The sequence below is a fragment of the Vipera ursinii genome (assembly GCF_947247035.1).
Source record: "Vipera ursinii genome assembly, chromosome: 5".
Classification (NCBI taxonomy): Eukaryota; Metazoa; Chordata; class Lepidosauria; order Squamata; family Viperidae; genus Vipera; species Vipera ursinii.
The window spans coordinates 71,261,944-71,278,984 of record NC_139518.1 but is presented as its reverse complement, the minus strand read 5'-3'; the positions used below and the strand labels follow the sequence as shown (position 1 = coordinate 71,278,984).

Genomic DNA, 17,041 nt, shown 5'->3' with positions numbered 1-17,041 from the left:
CATGACAAGCTAGTAGAGGCCCATGCACTTGCAGAAGAAAAGAACGTGCTTCTTTCCTTTGCCAGAAGGGAAGCTGAAATAGAAACTCAGAGCAAAGCCCGCCAAGCAGAGGAGAAGGCCTGCCAAGCAGAGATGGAAGCTCAGGAGAAGGCACGCCAAGCAGAGTGTTGTGACTCAGGGCCAGCCTGTGGGTCCGACAGCCGGCTCCGATGTATCGGATGACTCAGATGAGGGGGAGGGAAATGAACGGGCTGATGATGGTTTGGAGGCTTTGCAGAGCCCTCAGCCGGGGACCTCTTCTCAGCTGCGTGAGCCCGAGAGTGCGGAGGAAGATGACCCACAGCTGGCCCTGTTCAAGGACGCCCGACGCAGGAGGCAGTCGAGCAGGAACAAACAAAGAAAGGCTGTGGGACTCCTCGGGAGGAGGCACAGGGAGACCACGCCCTGAGCTGTCTATAAAAGGAGTGTTTGGGGAGGGGCTGGTTGCTGAAAGCAACTTTTCCGCTTGAGAAGACAAGCTCTTGTGTTTTTGTTAACTGCGTAATTAAATCTTGGCAGATGCCTTTTAGCCTTGGACGCTCTCCAGTCTCTTCTTTCTGAATAGGGGTTTGCCTTACTATAAGGCCAGAAGAGGGCTGGTTCAGAACAGTTTGCTTTCAGCCACCCACCCCTTATTACTACGATGGAGCAGCTTCTTGCCGAGAATGCCCAGCTCACCCAGCAACTCACTTTGCTGGCAGGTCAGGTGGCTCAACTGCAAGCTCAGGTACATGCTGCACCCCCACCCAGGAGGAAATGTCAGATAGCTATGCCGGATAAATTTGCTGGTACTCCAGAACTGTTTCCTGCCTTCTTGGGACAATGCCAGCTTTTTATCAGCGTGAGAGCAGCTGATTTCCCCACTGACCGAGATAAGGTGGGATTCGTGTTGAGCCTTCTGTCGGGAGATGCAGCTCGTTGGGGCACGCCTCTGTTGGCACAGCCTAGCCCTTTGTTGGATAACTTTGGGGGGTTTTGTGACCATATGCGCCTCATGTACGAGGACCCGATTAAGACGCAGACTGCCACCCGACGCCTGAAAGCTTTGAGGCAGGGTCAGCGCCCTCTACAGGCCTATATCAGCGATTTCCGGCTGCTTAGCCAGGATTCCGCCTGGAATGAGGCTGCGCTCGTGGATGCCTTTCAGGATGGCTTGTCAGAGGAGATGTTGGATGAGCTGGCCCGCGTGGACATTCCCTCAGACCTGAATGGGCTGATCCATCTTTGTCTGCGGATCGATGCCCGGCTGCAGCAGCGAAAGAGTCGCCGTGCCACCCCACAGACCCCTGCCGCTCCTGTTGAGCGTGTGCCCCCAGTCCAGAGGGAGGAGCCAATGGAGCTGGGTGCCGCCAGGTCCCGTCTATCGGTGACGGAAATGGACAGACGACGATCGGAGGGGTTGTGTTTTTACTGTGGGGACCCTGGACATTTGGCTGCTTCTTGCCCGAAGAAGCGTCAGCGGGCGTCAGTGACCAAGCCTGCCCTGAGAAAGTCCCCTGCTTTGCTGTCGGGAAACGGCCCGAGCCTGATCTAGACGGTGTGAAAGATCGGGCGACCCACAACGACCACGCCGAGCGACGCCGTTCCGACGGTGCCTGTGAACCTCCACGGCATTTGATTCTGGAGGCACGTCTGATCCTTCCTGGCAAGCCAGAGGGGATTCCGGTCCATGCCTTAATTGACTCTGGGGCTACCACTAACTTTATGGATTCGGCCTTTGTGGCCAAATGGGCTGTTCCCCAGTGTCCAGTGGATCCGCCCATGCTTGTGGAGACCATCGATGGTCGAGTGCTCCTGTCTGGGCCTATTACGGCCGCCACGCAACCCGTGTGTATGGCCATCAGTACCCATGTGGAGGCCATTCAGTTCTACGTCACTTCGGATCTGCACTTCCCCGTGGTCTTGGGTCTGGCGTGGCTCCGGGCGCATGATCCACAGATCTATTGGTCTCAGAACTTGGTCACCTTCCCAAGTTTGCAGTGCGTGGACCACACCCGCCATATCTGTGCCGGCCAGGTGGAGGGTTCCCCAGGGGTTTCCTTGCCTCCTGAACTGTCCGACTTTGCTGACGTGTTCAGCGAGTCAGAGGCGGACCAATTACCCCCGCACAGGCCCTACGACTGCTCCATTGACCTAGTCCCTGATGCGCCTCTCCCAGTGGGGCGTTTGTACTCCATGTCGGAGCCCGAGTTGGCTGCATTGCGGGACTTCCTGACAAAGAATTTGGCTCGTGGTTTCATCCGGCCCTCGTCCTCGCCAGTGTCTGCGCCCGTGCTCTTCGTCAAAAAGAAGTCGGGCGAGTTACGGCTTTGCTGTGACTACCGGAAACTCAACGCCATCACGGTGCGTAACCGCTACCCGCTGCCCCTCATCCCCGAGCTCTTGGACCGACTCCGGGAGGCTAAGATCTTCACGAAACTGGACCTGCGTGGAGCTTACAACCTCGTCAGGGTTCGGCCGGGTGATGAGTGGAAGACGGCGTTTGGTACTCGCTATGGACATTTCGAGTACACGGTGATGCCGTTTGGCCTGACCAACGCCCCCGCTGTGTTTCAGCATTTTATGAACGATATCTTTCAGGATCTGTTGGACCAGTTTGTCGTGATTTACCTGGACGACATCCTGATTTACTCCCCGTCGCGTGAAGCGCATCATCAGCATCTCCGTCAGGTCCTGCAGCGCCTCCGGGAACATCGGCTGTTTGCCAAGTTGGAGAAGTGCCAGTTCTACCAGGTGACCATCAATTTCCTGGGTCACCGCATTTCTCCTGAGGGCATCGCCATGGAGCCGAGTAAAGTCGAGTCGTTGCAGAGTTGGCAACCCCCGCGTCGCGTGAAGGACGTTCAGCGACTCCTTGGATTTGCCAACTACTATCGGACATTCATCCCTGGCTTTGCTGCCTTGACAGCCCCCCTCACCCGGCTCCTGCAGAAGAAGACTCGGTTCCAGTGGAACGCCCCCGAACAACAGGCGTTCCAGGCTTTGAAGGACGCCTTCATGAAGGAGCCCATCTTGAAACATCCCGACCCGCAACGGCCGTTTGTCGTGGAGGCGGACGCCTCCGACATTGCCATTGGGGCCGTGTTACTCCAGGCAACGACGCCCAGCGGTACCCTTTTCCCTTGCGCGTATCACTCTCGGAAATTGAACCCCTCGGAGCGCAACTATACCATCTGGGAGAAGGAGCTGCTGGCCATCAAGGCGGCGTTCGAGGCTTGGAGGCATCATCTGGAGGGGGCGCGGCATCAGATCGAGGTCCGGACGGACCACAAGAATCTGGAAAGCCTGCAGACGGCTCGGAATTTGAATCAACGCCAGATCCGGTGGTCCCTCTTCTTTGCGAGGTTTGACTTCCGAGTGCGGTACATACCAAGCGGGCACAACCAGAGAGCGGATGCTCTGTCCAGAAAGCCCGAATACACCCGAGCGGAAGACAAGCTTCCGCCCAGGACAGTGATCCCCGTCGAGTCTTTTGCTGCGGTGCGGGAGCCGGTGGATATACGGGCTCGGATCCGGGAGGCGCAGCAGCAGGAGGCGTGGGTGGCTCAGCGGAAGGAAGAGGTGGGGCCAGATTCGCCTTGGTCGGTCGCGGATGGACTCCTGTATTATCGTGACCGGCTCTATGTTCCAGGAGGGCCACTCAGGGGACTCGTCCTCAGCCAGTGTCATGATAACCCGGCTGCGGGGCATTTTGGCCTGTTCAAGACTCTGAACTTGGTCTCCCGTACTTTCTGGTGGCCCCGAGTCCGACACGATGTCCAGTCTTATGTCACCTCCTGCATTCCTTGCAGGCAGGCCAAGTCAGCGACAGGGGCCCCGCCTGGTTTACTGCAGCCTTTGCCAACGCCCAAGAGACCCTGGGGGGCTGTGTCCATGGACTTTCTGACGGACCTACCCCCATCCTCCGGCTTCACGACAGTGTTTGTGGTGGTGGACATGTTGACCAAGATGGCGTACTTCATCCCCTGTCGCGGCTTACCGTCAGCTCGCGCCACTAGTCGCATGTTCATCCAACAGGTGTTCCGGCTGCACGGCCTTCCCGATAGGGTCGTCTCCGATAGGGGGGCCCAGTTTACAGCCCGCTTCTGGCAGGAGTTGATGCGGGCGTTGGACATTAAGGTTTGCCTCTCGTCCGCGCATCATCCTCAGACCGACGGGGGTACCGAGAAGGTCATCGGCATCTTAGAGCAGTATCTGCGCTGCTATGTTAACCTGCAGCAGGACAATTGGGTGGACTATTTGGCCATAGCCGAGTTTGCCTTTAACAACTCGCAGCACACCTCCACGCAGATGACACCGTTCTTGGCCAACGTGGGTTATCACCCCAGGTTTTTCCCCCTTTCTCCCGTGGACTCACCGGAGCCGGCAGCGAACGAATTCATGGCGGAATTACAGGCGATCCATCGGTTGGTGCGTCGGCAGCTGGAGAAGGCCAAGGCCGACTACAAGAGGTTCGCCGATCGGTCGAGAAGGGATACGCCTCCATTATCGGTGGGGGATCGGGTCTGGCTGTCCACCAGGAACCTACCATCCACTCGGCCGGCGAGGAAGCTGGACCACCGTTACCTTGGACCGTTCCCAGTCGAGGCCGTCATCAACCCGGTCGACTATCGTTTAACTCTGCCACGTTCCCTGCGCGTGCACCCCGTCTTCCATCGGTCCTTGTTGGTCCCCGAACAACCGGCTTGTCCACTTCGCCAAGCGGAACCTCCCCCATCAGGAACTCGTGATGGAGGCAGCACCCCCGAGTACGAGGTCGCCAGCATCAGGGATTCCCGCTGGCTGAAAGGTCACTTCCAGTACCTGATCGAGTGGAAAGGGTACGGGCCGGAGGACTTCACATGGGAAGACGCGACCGCCGTTCATGCCCCTGCGTTGGTGACTGCTTTTCACGAACAGTTCCCATCCCGACCGCATCCGGATCGGCAGACCCGGGGGAAGGGCCCTGCGGTGCGGGATAGTGTTGTGACTCATGGCCAGCCTGTGGGTCCGACAGCCGGCTCCGATGTATCGGATGACTCAGATGAGGGGGAGGGAAACGAACTGGCTGATGATGGTTTGGAGGCTTTGCAGAGCCCTCAGCCGGGGACCTCTTCTCAGCTGCGTGAGCCCGAGAGTGCGGAGGAAGATGACCCACAGCTGGCCCTGTTCAAGGACGCCCGACGCAGGAGGCAGTCGAGCAGGAACAAACAAAGAAAGGCTGTGGGACTCCTCGGGAGGAGGCACAGGGAGACCACGCCCTGAGCTGTCTATAAAAGGAGTGTTTGGGGAGGGGCTGGTTGCTGAAAGCAACTTTTCCGCTTGAGAAGACAAGCTCTTGTGTTTTTGTTAACTGCGTAATTAAATCTTGGCAGATGCCTTTTAGCCTTGGACGCTCTCCAGTCTCTTCTTTCTGAATAGGGGTTTGCCTTACTATAAGGCCAGAAGAGGGCTGGTTCAGAACAGTTTGCTTTCAGCCACCCACCCCTTATTACTACGATGGAGCAGCTTCTTGCCGAGAATGCCCAGCTCACCCAGCAACTCACTTTGCTGGCAGGTCAGGTGGCTCAACTGCAAGCTCAGGTACATGCTGCACCCCCACCCAGGAGGAAATGTCAGATAGCTATGCCGGATAAATTTGCTGGTACTCCAGAACTGTTTCCTGCCTTCTTGGGACAATGCCAGCTTTTTATCAGCGTGAGAGCAGCTGATTTCCCCACTGACCGAGATAAGGTGGGATTCGTGTTGAGCCTTCTGTCGGGAGATGCAGCTCGTTGGGGCACGCCTCTGTTGGCACAGCCTAGCCCTTTGTTGGATAACTTTGGGGGGTTTTGTGACCATATGCGCCTCATGTACGAGGACCCGATTAAGACGCAGACTGCCACCCGACGCCTGAAAGCTTTGAGGCAGGGTCAGCGCCCTCTACAGGCCTATATCAGCGATTTCCGGCTGCTTAGCCAGGATTCCGCCTGGAATGAGGCTGCGCTCGTGGATGCCTTTCAGGATGGCTTGTCAGAGGAGATGTTGGATGAGCTGGCCCGCGTGGACATTCCCTCAGACCTGAATGGGCTGATCCATCTTTGTCTGCGGATCGATGCCCGGCTGCAGCAGCGAAAGAGTCGCCGTGCCACCCCACAGACCCCTGCCGCTCCTGTTGAGCGTGTGCCCCCAGTCCAGAGGGAGGAGCCAATGGAGCTGGGTGCCGCCAGGTCCCGTCTATCGGTGACGGAAATGGACAGACGACGATCGGAGGGGTTGTGTTTTTACTGTGGGGACCCTGGACATTTGGCTGCTTCTTGCCCGAAGAAGCGTCAGCGGGCGTCAGTGACCAAGCCTGCCCTGAGAAAGTCCCCTGCTTTGCTGTCGGGAAACGGCCCGAGCCTGATCTAGACGGTGTGAAAGATCGGGCGACCCACAATGACCACGCCGAGCGACGCCGTTCCGACGGTGCCTGTGAACCTCCACGGCATTTGATTCTGGAGGCACGTCTGATCCTTCCTGGCAAGCCAGAGGGGATTCCGGTCCATGCCTTAATTGACTCTGGGGCTACCACTAACTTTATGGATTCGGCCTTTGTGGCCAAATGGGCTGTTCCCCAGTGTCCAGTGGATCCGCCCATGCTTGTGGAGACCATCGATGGTCGAGTGCTCCTGTCTGGGCCTATTACGGCCGCCACGCAACCCGTGTGTATGGCCATCAGTACCCATGTGGAGGCCATTCAGTTCTACGTCACTTCGGATCTGCACTTCCCCGTGGTCTTGGGTCTGGCGTGGCTCCGGGCGCATGATCCACAGATCTATTGGTCTCAGAACTTGGTCACCTTCCCAAGTTTGCAGTGCGTGGACCACACCCGCCATATCTGTGCCGGCCAGGTGGAGGGTTCCCCAGGGGTTTCCTTGCCTCCTGAACTGTCCGACTTTGCTGACGTGTTCAGCGAGTCAGAGGCGGACCAATTACCCCCGCACAGGCCCTACGACTGCTCCATTGACCTAGTCCCTGATGCGCCTCTCCCAGTGGGGCGTTTGTACTCCATGTCGGAGCCCGAGTTGGCTGCATTGCGGGACTTCCTGACAAAGAATTTGGCTCGTGGTTTCATCCGGCCCTCGTCCTCGCCAGTGTCTGCGCCCGTGCTCTTCGTCAAAAAGAAGTCGGGCGAGTTACGGCTTTGCTGTGACTACCGGAAACTCAACGCCATCACGGTGCGTAACCGCTACCCGCTGCCCCTCATCCCCGAGCTCTTGGACCGACTCCGGGAGGCTAAGATCTTCACGAAACTGGACCTGCGTGGAGCTTACAACCTCGTCAGGGTTCGGCCGGGTGATGAGTGGAAGACGGCGTTTGGTACTCGCTATGGACATTTCGAGTACACGGTGATGCCGTTTGGCCTGACCAACGCCCCCGCTGTGTTTCAGCATTTTATGAACGATATCTTTCAGGATCTGTTGGACCAGTTTGTCGTGATTTACCTGGACGACATCCTGATTTACTCCCCGTCGCGTGAAGCGCATCATCAGCATCTCCGTCAGGTCCTGCAGCGCCTCCGGGAACATCGGCTGTTTGCCAAGTTGGAGAAGTGCCAGTTCTACCAGGTGACCATCAATTTCCTGGGTCACCGCATTTCTCCTGAGGGCATCGCCATGGAGCCGAGTAAAGTCGAGTCGTTGCAGAGTTGGCAACCCCCGCGTCGCGTGAAGGACGTTCAGCGACTCCTTGGATTTGCCAACTACTATCGGACATTCATCCCTGGCTTTGCTGCCTTGACAGCCCCCCTCACCCGGCTCCTGCAGAAGAAGACTCGGTTCCAGTGGAACGCCCCCGAACAACAGGCGTTCCAGGCTTTGAAGGACGCCTTCATGAAGGAGCCCATCTTGAAACATCCCGACCCGCAACGGCCGTTTGTCGTGGAGGCGGACGCCTCCGACATTGCCATTGGGGCCGTGTTACTCCAGGCAACGACGCCCAGCGGTACCCTTTTCCCTTGCGCGTATCACTCTCGGAAATTGAACCCCTCGGAGCGCAACTATACCATCTGGGAGAAGGAGCTGCTGGCCATCAAGGCGGCGTTCGAGGCTTGGAGGCATCATCTGGAGGGGGCGCGGCATCAGATCGAGGTCCGGACGGACCACAAGAATCTGGAAAGCCTGCAGACGGCTCGGAATTTGAATCAACGCCAGATCCGGTGGTCCCTCTTCTTTGCGAGGTTTGACTTCCGAGTGCGGTACATACCAAGCGGGCACAACCAGAGAGCGGATGCTCTGTCCAGAAAGCCCGAATACACCCGAGCGGAAGACAAGCTTCCGCCCAGGACAGTGATCCCCGTCGAGTCTTTTGCTGCGGTGCGGGAGCCGGTGGATATACGGGCTCGGATCCGGGAGGCGCAGCAGCAGGAGGCGTGGGTGGCTCAGCGGAAGGAAGAGGTTGGGCCAGATTCGCCTTGGTCGGTCGCGGATGGACTCCTGTATTATCGTGACCGGCTCTATGTTCCAGGAGGGCCACTCAGGGGACTCGTCCTCAGCCAGTGTCATGATAACCCGGCTGCGGGGCATTTTGGCCTGTTCAAGACTCTGAACTTGGTCTCCCGTACTTTCTGGTGGCCCCGAGTCCGACACGATGTCCAGTCTTATGTCACCTCCTGCATTCCTTGCAGGCAGGCCAAGTCAGCGACAGGGGCCCCGCCTGGTTTACTGCAGCCTTTGCCAACGCCCAAGAGACCCTGGGGGGCTGTGTCCATGGACTTTCTGACGGACCTACCCCCATCCTCCGGCTTCACGACAGTGTTTGTGGTGGTGGACATGTTGACCAAGATGGCGTACTTCATCCCCTGTCGCGGCTTACCGTCAGCTCGCGCCACTAGTCGCATGTTCATCCAACAGGTGTTCCGGCTGCACGGCCTTCCCGATAGGGTCCTCTCCGATAGGGGGGCCCAGTTTACAGCCCGCTTCTGGCAGGAGTTGATGCGGGCGTTGGACATTAAGGTTTGCCTCTCATCCGCGCATCATCCTCAGACCGACGGGGGTACCGAGAAGGTCATCGGCATCTTAGAGCAGTATCTGCGCTGCTATGTTAACCTGCAGCAGGACAATTGGGTGGACTATTTGGCCATAGCCGAGTTTGCCTTTAACAACTCGCAGCACACCTCCACGCAGATGACACCGTTCTTGGCCAACGTGGGTTATCACCCCAGGTTTTTCCCCCTTTCTCCCGTGGACTCACCGGAGCCGGCAGCGAACGAATTCATGGCGGAATTACAGGCGATCCATCGGTTGGTGCGTCGGCAGCTGGAGAAGGCCAAGGCCGACTACAAGAGGTTCGCCGATCGGTCGAGAAGGGATACGCCTCCATTATCGGTGGGGGATCGGGTCTGGCTGTCCACCAGGAACCTACCATCCACTCGGCCGGCGAGGAAGCTGGACCACCGTTACCTTGGACCGTTCCCAGTCGAGGCCGTCATCAACCCGGTCGACTATCGTTTAACTCTGCCACGTTCCCTGCGCGTGCACCCCGTCTTCCATCGGTCCTTGTTGGTCCCCGAACAACCGGCTTGTCCACTTCGCCAAGCGGAACCTCCCCCATCAGGAACTCGTGATGGAGGCAGCACCCCCGAGTACGAGGTCGCCAGCATCAGGGATTCCCGCTGGCTGAAAGGTCACTTCCAGTACCTGATCGAGTGGAAAGGGTACGGGCCGGAGGACTTCACATGGGAAGACGCGACCGCCGTTCATGCCCCTGCGTTGGTGACTGCTTTTCACGAACAGTTCCCATCCCGACCGCATCCGGATCGGCAGACCCGGGGGAAGGGCCCTGCGGTGCGGGATAGTGTTGTGACTCATGGCCAGCCTGTGGGTCCGACAGCCGGCTCCGATGTATCGGATGACTCAGATGAGGGGGAGGGAAACGAACCGGCTGATGATGGTTTGGAGGCTTTGCAGAGCCCTCAGCCGGGGACCTCTTCTCAGCTGCGTGAGCCCGAGAGTGCGGAGGAAGATGACCCACAGCTGGCCCTGTTCAAGGACGCCCGACGCAGGAGGCAGTCGAGCAGGAACAAACAAAGAAAGGCTGTGGGACTCCTCGGGAGGAGGCACAGGGAGACCACACCCTGAGCTCTCTATAAAAGGAGTGTTTGGGGAGGGGCTGGTTGCTGAAAGCAACTTTTCCGCTTGAGAAGACAAGCTCTTGTGTTTTTGTTAACTGCGTAATTAAATCTTGGCAGATGCCTTTTAGCCTTGGACGCTCTCCAGTCTCTTCTTTCTGAATAGGGGTTTGCCTTACTATAAGGCCAGAAGAGGGCTGGTTCAGAACACAGAGATGGAAGCTCAGAGCAAGGCCCGCCAAGCAGAGGAGGAGGCTCGCCAAGCAGAGGTGGTAGCCCAAATGAAAATTCTGCAAATAGAAAAGGAACGAGCAGCTGCCCGAGCAAAGCTGAAGGTCTATGAACAGGTGATGCAGGAAGGCACCGATCCAGATTGTTCCATCCCATCTTCAAAAAAGGGAAAAAAATAGATCCAGGAAACTACAGACCTATCAGCCTGACCTCAATACCTGGGAAGATTCTGGAAAAGATAATCAAACAACAAATCAGCAAACACCTTGATGCAAACAAAGTCATCACTAAAAGCCAACATGGGTTTGTCAAAAACAGATCATGCCAGACAAATCTTTTTACATTCTTTGACCAAGTGACAAAACTAGTGGACCAGAGGAATGCTGTAGATATAATTTACTTGGACTTCAGTAAGGCATTCGATAAAGTAGATCACAACCTACTACTTGATAAGATAGAAAAATGTGGGTTAGATAGCATTACCACCAGATGGATTCGTAGCTGGCTGACAGGCCGTACTCAGCGTGTGGTCCTCAATGGAACCGCATCTACATGGAAGGAAGTGTGTAGTGGCGTGCCCCAGGGCTCTGTTCTGGGCCCAGTGCTCTTCAATATCTTTATTAATGATTTGGATGAGGGGATAGATGGGGAACTCATCAAATTTGCAGACGACACCAAGCTGGCAGGAATAGCCAATACTCCAGAAGATAGGCTTAAGATACAGAAGGATCTGGACAGACTCGAACACTGGGCACTATCTAACAAAATGAAATTCAATGTTGAAAAAAGTAAGGTTCTACACTTAGGCAGGAAAAATCAAATGCATAGGTATAGTATAGGTGGTACCTTGCTCAATAGTAGTAACTGTGAGAGGGATCTTGGAGTCTTAGTAGACAATCACTTCAATATGAGCCAGCAGTTTAGTTTAGTTTAGTTTAGTTTTATTTGATTTATATACCGCCCTTCTCCTTGGTAGGGACTCAGGGCGGTTCACAGGGCATATATAAAAAAGACAATACAAAAATTAAAAAAGATTAAACCCATGCCCAATTAAAACAATAATACAAATTTAAAAAACAATTAAAAACCCATAATCCCCCATCAGGCCAGACCAGCTATTTCAAACAGGTGGGTCTTCAGGCCCCGACGGAAAGTTCGGAGGTCTGATGCCATCCGGAGCTCCACCAGCAGTTGGTTCCATAATGCCGGAGCGCCCACAGAGAAGGCCCTCCCCCTGGGGGCCACCAGTCGGCATTCCCTGACTGGCGGCACCCTGAGGAGGCCCTCTCTGTGGGAACGCACAGGGCGGAGGGGAGTCGATGCCGGCAGCAGGTGGTCCCTGAGGTATCCCGGACCCATGCCATGTAGGGACTTAAAGATCGTAACCAACACCTTGAACCTCACCCGAAAGACAACTGGTAACCAATGCAGCTTGCGGAGCAAAGGTGTAACATGGGAGTACCGGGAAACTCCCAAGACAACTCTCGCGGCCGCATTCTGTACCAGTTGGAGCCTCCGAGTGGTCTTCAAGGGAAGCCCCATGTAGAGAGCATTACAGTAGTCAAGGCGAGAGGTCACGAGCGCATGAGTGACCGTACACAGGGCATCCCGGTTCAGATAGGGCCGCAACTGGCGCACCAGGCGAACCTGGGCGAAAGCCCCCCTAGTCACGGCCACTATATGATCTTCCAGGGTAAGCCGTGAATCTAGGAGGACTCCCAAGTTGCGAGCCCTATCCACGGGGGGTAAGAGCTCACCCCCCATAGAAAGAGATGGAACATTTTGAATGTCCCGGGATGCCGGAATGCACAGCCACTCAGTCTTGTCAGGGTTGAGTTGAAGTCTGTTCCTCCCCATCCAGACCCGAACCGCCTCCAGGCAATGGGACATCACGGCGAGGGCATCACTGGGGTGGTTTGGGGTCGAAAAGAAAAGTTGGGTATCATCGGCATACTGATGATACCCAACTCCAAAACCACGAATGATCTCACCCAGCGGTTTCATATAGATGTTGAACAGGAGAGGCGAGAGAACCGACCCCTGAGGAATTCCACAAACGAGAGACCCAGGGGCCGATCTCTGCCCCCCTGCCAACACCGACTGCGAGCGTCCCAGGAGATAGGAGGAGAACCACTGCAGCTGCCAAAAAAGCCAACACAGTGCTAGGCTGCATTAACAGAGGGATAGAATCAAGACCAAGTGAAGTACTAATACCACTCTACAATGCTTTGGTAAGGCCACACCTGGAATACTGCATCCAGTTTTGGTCACCACGATGTAAAAAAGATGTCGAGACTCTAGAAAGGGTACAGAGAAGAGCAACAAAGATGATTAGGGGGCTGGAGGCTAAAACATATAGGGAACGGTTGCTGGAATTGGGTATGTGTAGTCTAATAAAGAGAAGGGTGAGGGGTGACATTATAGCAGTGTTCCAATATCTCAGGGGCTACACAAAGAAGAGGGAGTCAAGCTATTCTCCAAAACACCTGAAAGCAGGACAAGAAACAACGGATGGAAACTAGTCAAGGAGAGAAGCAACCTAGAACTAAGGAGAAACTTCCTGACAGTTAGAACAATTAACCAGTGGAACAACCTGCCTCCAGAGGTGGTGAATGCTCCAACACTGGAGGTTTTTAAGAAGAGACTGGACAGCTATTTGCCTGAAATGGTATAAGGTTTCCTGCCAGAGCAGGGGGTTGGACTAGAAGACCTCCAAGGTCCCTTCCAACTTTATTATTATTATTATTATTATTATTATTATTATTATTATTATTATTATTAGTAGTAGTAGTAGTAGTAGTAGTAGTAGTAGTAGTAGTAGAAGATCTGATGGAATGCACCAGTCAATATGTGTTAAGGCATAATGTTCGCAACGATGCAGAGCCATCTTCTGCACTTCCTATGAACAACACTGTCCTGACTCACCACACAGAGACCCCAGAACTGCAAAAGTCTGCACCTCCTCCACACTACAATGCAGGTGCATCAACTGTGCTTCCTATGAACAGCACAGAAGCCCCACGCCTGCAAAGGCCTACCCCTCCTCCATGCCACAACACAGGTGTGTCAACTGTGCTTCCTACGAACAGCACAAAGACCCCAAGCCTGCAAAAGCCTACACCTCTGCAACACCACAACACAGGTGCACCAACACTCCAAACTGCATCACCTCTTACCAATGACAACGTAACTTCCAGCAATAATCAACAGTTGAATCAACAGCCAGCACAAGCTTTAGGGACTACACCACAGCTGAATGCTCTTGCAACATCATTCTATCCTAGTACACCTCACCCTTATTCACCAGAGAACCTTCACACTCAAGGGGCCCCACAAGTTTCTTTGCCATCAAGGAGTGAGGGGTCAGACCGTTCTGACCATGCCAATTACATGATTCGCCGAGAGCTTCTCAACTCTAGCCTCTCAAAGTTTAATGACCGTCCATAGACTTGCAGATCCTGGAAAGCAACCTTCAAAGCTGCTATTGCTGATCTCAACTTCAACACCAGAGAGGAACTTGATCTACTCATAAAGTGGCTGGGCCCAGGATCCGCAGATCGTGTTCAAGGACTGAGAATAGTACATGTTGATTCCCCAGATGCAGGTCTCGCTGCTGCGTGGGCAAGACTTGAACAAACCTATGGAAGCCCAGAAGCATTAGAGAATGCCTTATTCGGAAGACTACAAAACTTTCCGAAGATAGGTGACAAAGACAATTACAAGCTTCAAAAACTAAGTGATCTCCTCATGGAAATAGAATTGGCAAAAACAGACCCACGTCCAACTGGTCTGACCTACCTGGATTCCTCCCAAGGTGTCAATCCAGTGGTATCCAAAATGCCATACGGCCTGCAGGTGGACTGGACACGGCACAGCTCAGACTACAAACTACGCCATAATGTTTCCTTTCCCCCATTCTCATATTTTTGCAGGTTTATCAGCCACCACGCTTGGACGAGAAATGACCCCAGCTTCAACTACCCTGAATCCAGTGTGTCTGCCCCATCATCATCATCAAGCTTCATCGGCAGACATACCTGGACAAGACATGATCCCAGCTTCAACCACCCTCAATCCAGTGTGCCTGCTTCATTATCATCGCCAAGGTATGTTAACACCGCAGCTCAACACAGAGACTCACATAAAGCTGTGTCTACAAGAAAAATGGACATCTCACCTCCTGTGTCATCTCCTCCTCAATGGAGTGATTCAGGTGGTGGCATTTCACATCCTGTACCATCTCCTCCTCAATGGAGTGATTCAGGTGGTGGGGATGAAGATCCTAATCGTCAGTGTCCTATTCACAAAAAACCTCACCCTCTTAGAAAATGTCGTGAGCTTAGAGCAATGACTATACAAGAGCGGAAAGAGGTTCTCCAAAAACTTGGAATATGCTACAGGTGCTGTGCCTCATATGACCATTTTGCTAAAAAATAGCCAGCTTCCCATAAACAAAATCAATGGAGAAGCCTATTCCATCTATCTGCTTAGGTAAGTAAATATAGACTTATTGAAGTTTGTTTGCTACTACAATTATTTTGCTATATATGATATGTACTCTTTTTAGGTGAACATGGGATCATACAGCATTGGAGTAAAAAAAAAAAGTCAGCCTAAAATTTAATGTTCATTCTGGTTACATGAGACTGCACTACTTTTCTCTCAAAGGATGACCGAACAGGTCACAGGGCTGCCTAGTATTAACTAAAAAGAGACTGTGGCAGGGGGGGCAGGCACTCTGCTGTGAGAGTCACAACCTCAAATATATGGTAGGAGGACGGAAAGGAATGGTGATCAATGATGGTGGCATTTCTCTACAGCATTTCTCTTTTCAACTTTTTCACCCATTGTACCACTTTTAGGATAGGGCAACATCCGAGTACCATCAGGCGCCTAGCAAGGTGTCAAAAACTTGATGACCAAATTGATGTGCTTCCTTTCAACTTTCCAGTCTCAATTTTTGTTTTATTTCATATTAGAATGGTATAAAGATGGATAAACAAACAATATGAAATACTTATTATCTACATATATGATTTCCAATTTTGTAAGTATTGTGAGATAGAAACCTTGCAAATAAGATTTTACAACCCAACTATGCCAACTTGGCTTGCATTTGTACCTGGTTCTGTCCAGATGAGAAAAGTGAGAACAGAAGGAAACTATTAAAATGAAAAAAGTATAAACCCAAACAGTTTCTTCTTTCAAGAATGAAAAGCACAGCCACTGCTTGGTATAGCTGCAACGAAGCTTGGTTTGATGAGAATTAAAATGATTAAAATTATTTTTCCCCTTATTCATATTATAAGATGTTGTATATTGTTACAGGAGGAAAATTCCCCAGGACCATGACTTTGAATAAGTATATTTTCTCTAGTAAACTGATACTTAAAGTAACCCTGTGCTATTTTAAAATACGTAGTTGGTCAGGTGCTAAAAATAAACTTGAGGGTCATGCCTTGCAATTTAACATATAAAATGACCGTGAAAACATAAATATTTCCTATTTATTTTAGGCTGCTGAATCTTGATATATAAATTTGCTATTATGAATATTAGAAAATTCTGTAGTTTATTCCATGAGTTATTTAATTAGCAGCAGATATACAACTTCTAATAAAAAAAGAATTATGTGCAGGGAGTGGGGTGATTCAAAATAACAAAAAACCCACCATAATTGGACTTTCATATATTTCAATCCCACCACAATCTGCCATCAGCAAAACTGGCTCAAAAGAGAAAGCTAAATAAAGTCTCAGTGATGAAAGAAGAGACTTTTAAATTAATTAAACAGCAGTGCCCTGAACATAATGAGAGAAATGTAATTCATTGTGGCCAAGCACTGTGTTGTAATTTTAAGGTATAGTTTTGAATTAGCTACTTTAGAAACAAGTCTAACCTCCACTGAGGTTAGCAGGAATGGTGCAATAGCTCTGCATTTTATAATAAGAATAAATGAACAAACAAATAAAGCAAAAACTGGAAAAAGGAATCCATAGAATAAAAGTGTTCTTTTCAGTATAGTACTTACCCTAAAGTGATTCCTAAAGGCAGCTCCAGGTATTTAATCTCACCAAGGACAGTTTCATATACATTATCTTTGTTTTCCTCCAGATTAAATCCTTGTAGATTGGTGCTTGTTGCCATAATCAAATATTAAATTGTTCCAACCAGTAGGTGAAGATTTTTTCTCTTTTTTAATATCACAACATTTGTCTTGCCATCAGCAAGGGAAAACAGACCTTGGTATGACTTGGTAGTCTTATAGACTTTCTCTTATTCACCAATGTGAGCGGCACAGCTGTTGTTTCTATTTCCTGGCTGGTAACCTTTGGCTTATGGCCCTGAGCTTAAAACCTCTCTGCAGCCAAATCTGATTCTTGTTTCAAAAGAAAATAGAATGCATCCATTAAAATAGTAGGTATTTATAGAAAGTTGTGTATCAGTAAAATGGAAAAGTTTGTGAGTTTAGGAGGAAACAGCTGTTGGTTTAACAGTAATTTACACTTTTAACTTCTGGATAAGTTCTGATTCTTCCTCTGTTCAATTAGATAATGTCACTTTTTTCAGCTTTATCCACTAGCTTCAGAGAAAGCCCACACAAAGAAAAGTGATTATTTTAAAAATATGCAAATGCAGGCAGTCCTACCACCAGTAGGAGGAGCTGGAGATCTCAGGTGCAGCTTCTTGCCTTTAAAAAAA

General features: G+C 52.1%; 1 protein-coding gene across 2 annotated transcripts in view; it reads right to left on the bottom strand.

The window, feature by feature from the left end:
• EXOC6 (exocyst complex component 6) overlaps positions 1-16,593 on the bottom strand; it is a 131,604-nt gene extending 115,011 nt beyond the window's left edge. For both annotated transcript variants that reach the window (XM_083363842.1, XM_083363843.1), the window contains exon 1: positions 16,371-16,593. In XM_083363842.1, coding sequence (XP_083219968.1) covers positions 16,371-16,486 — 116 coding nt within the window. In that variant the 5' untranslated portion in view covers positions 16,487-16,593. The remainder of the gene's footprint in view (positions 1-16,370) is intronic.
• Between the last annotated feature and the right edge of the window lie 448 nt (positions 16,594-17,041).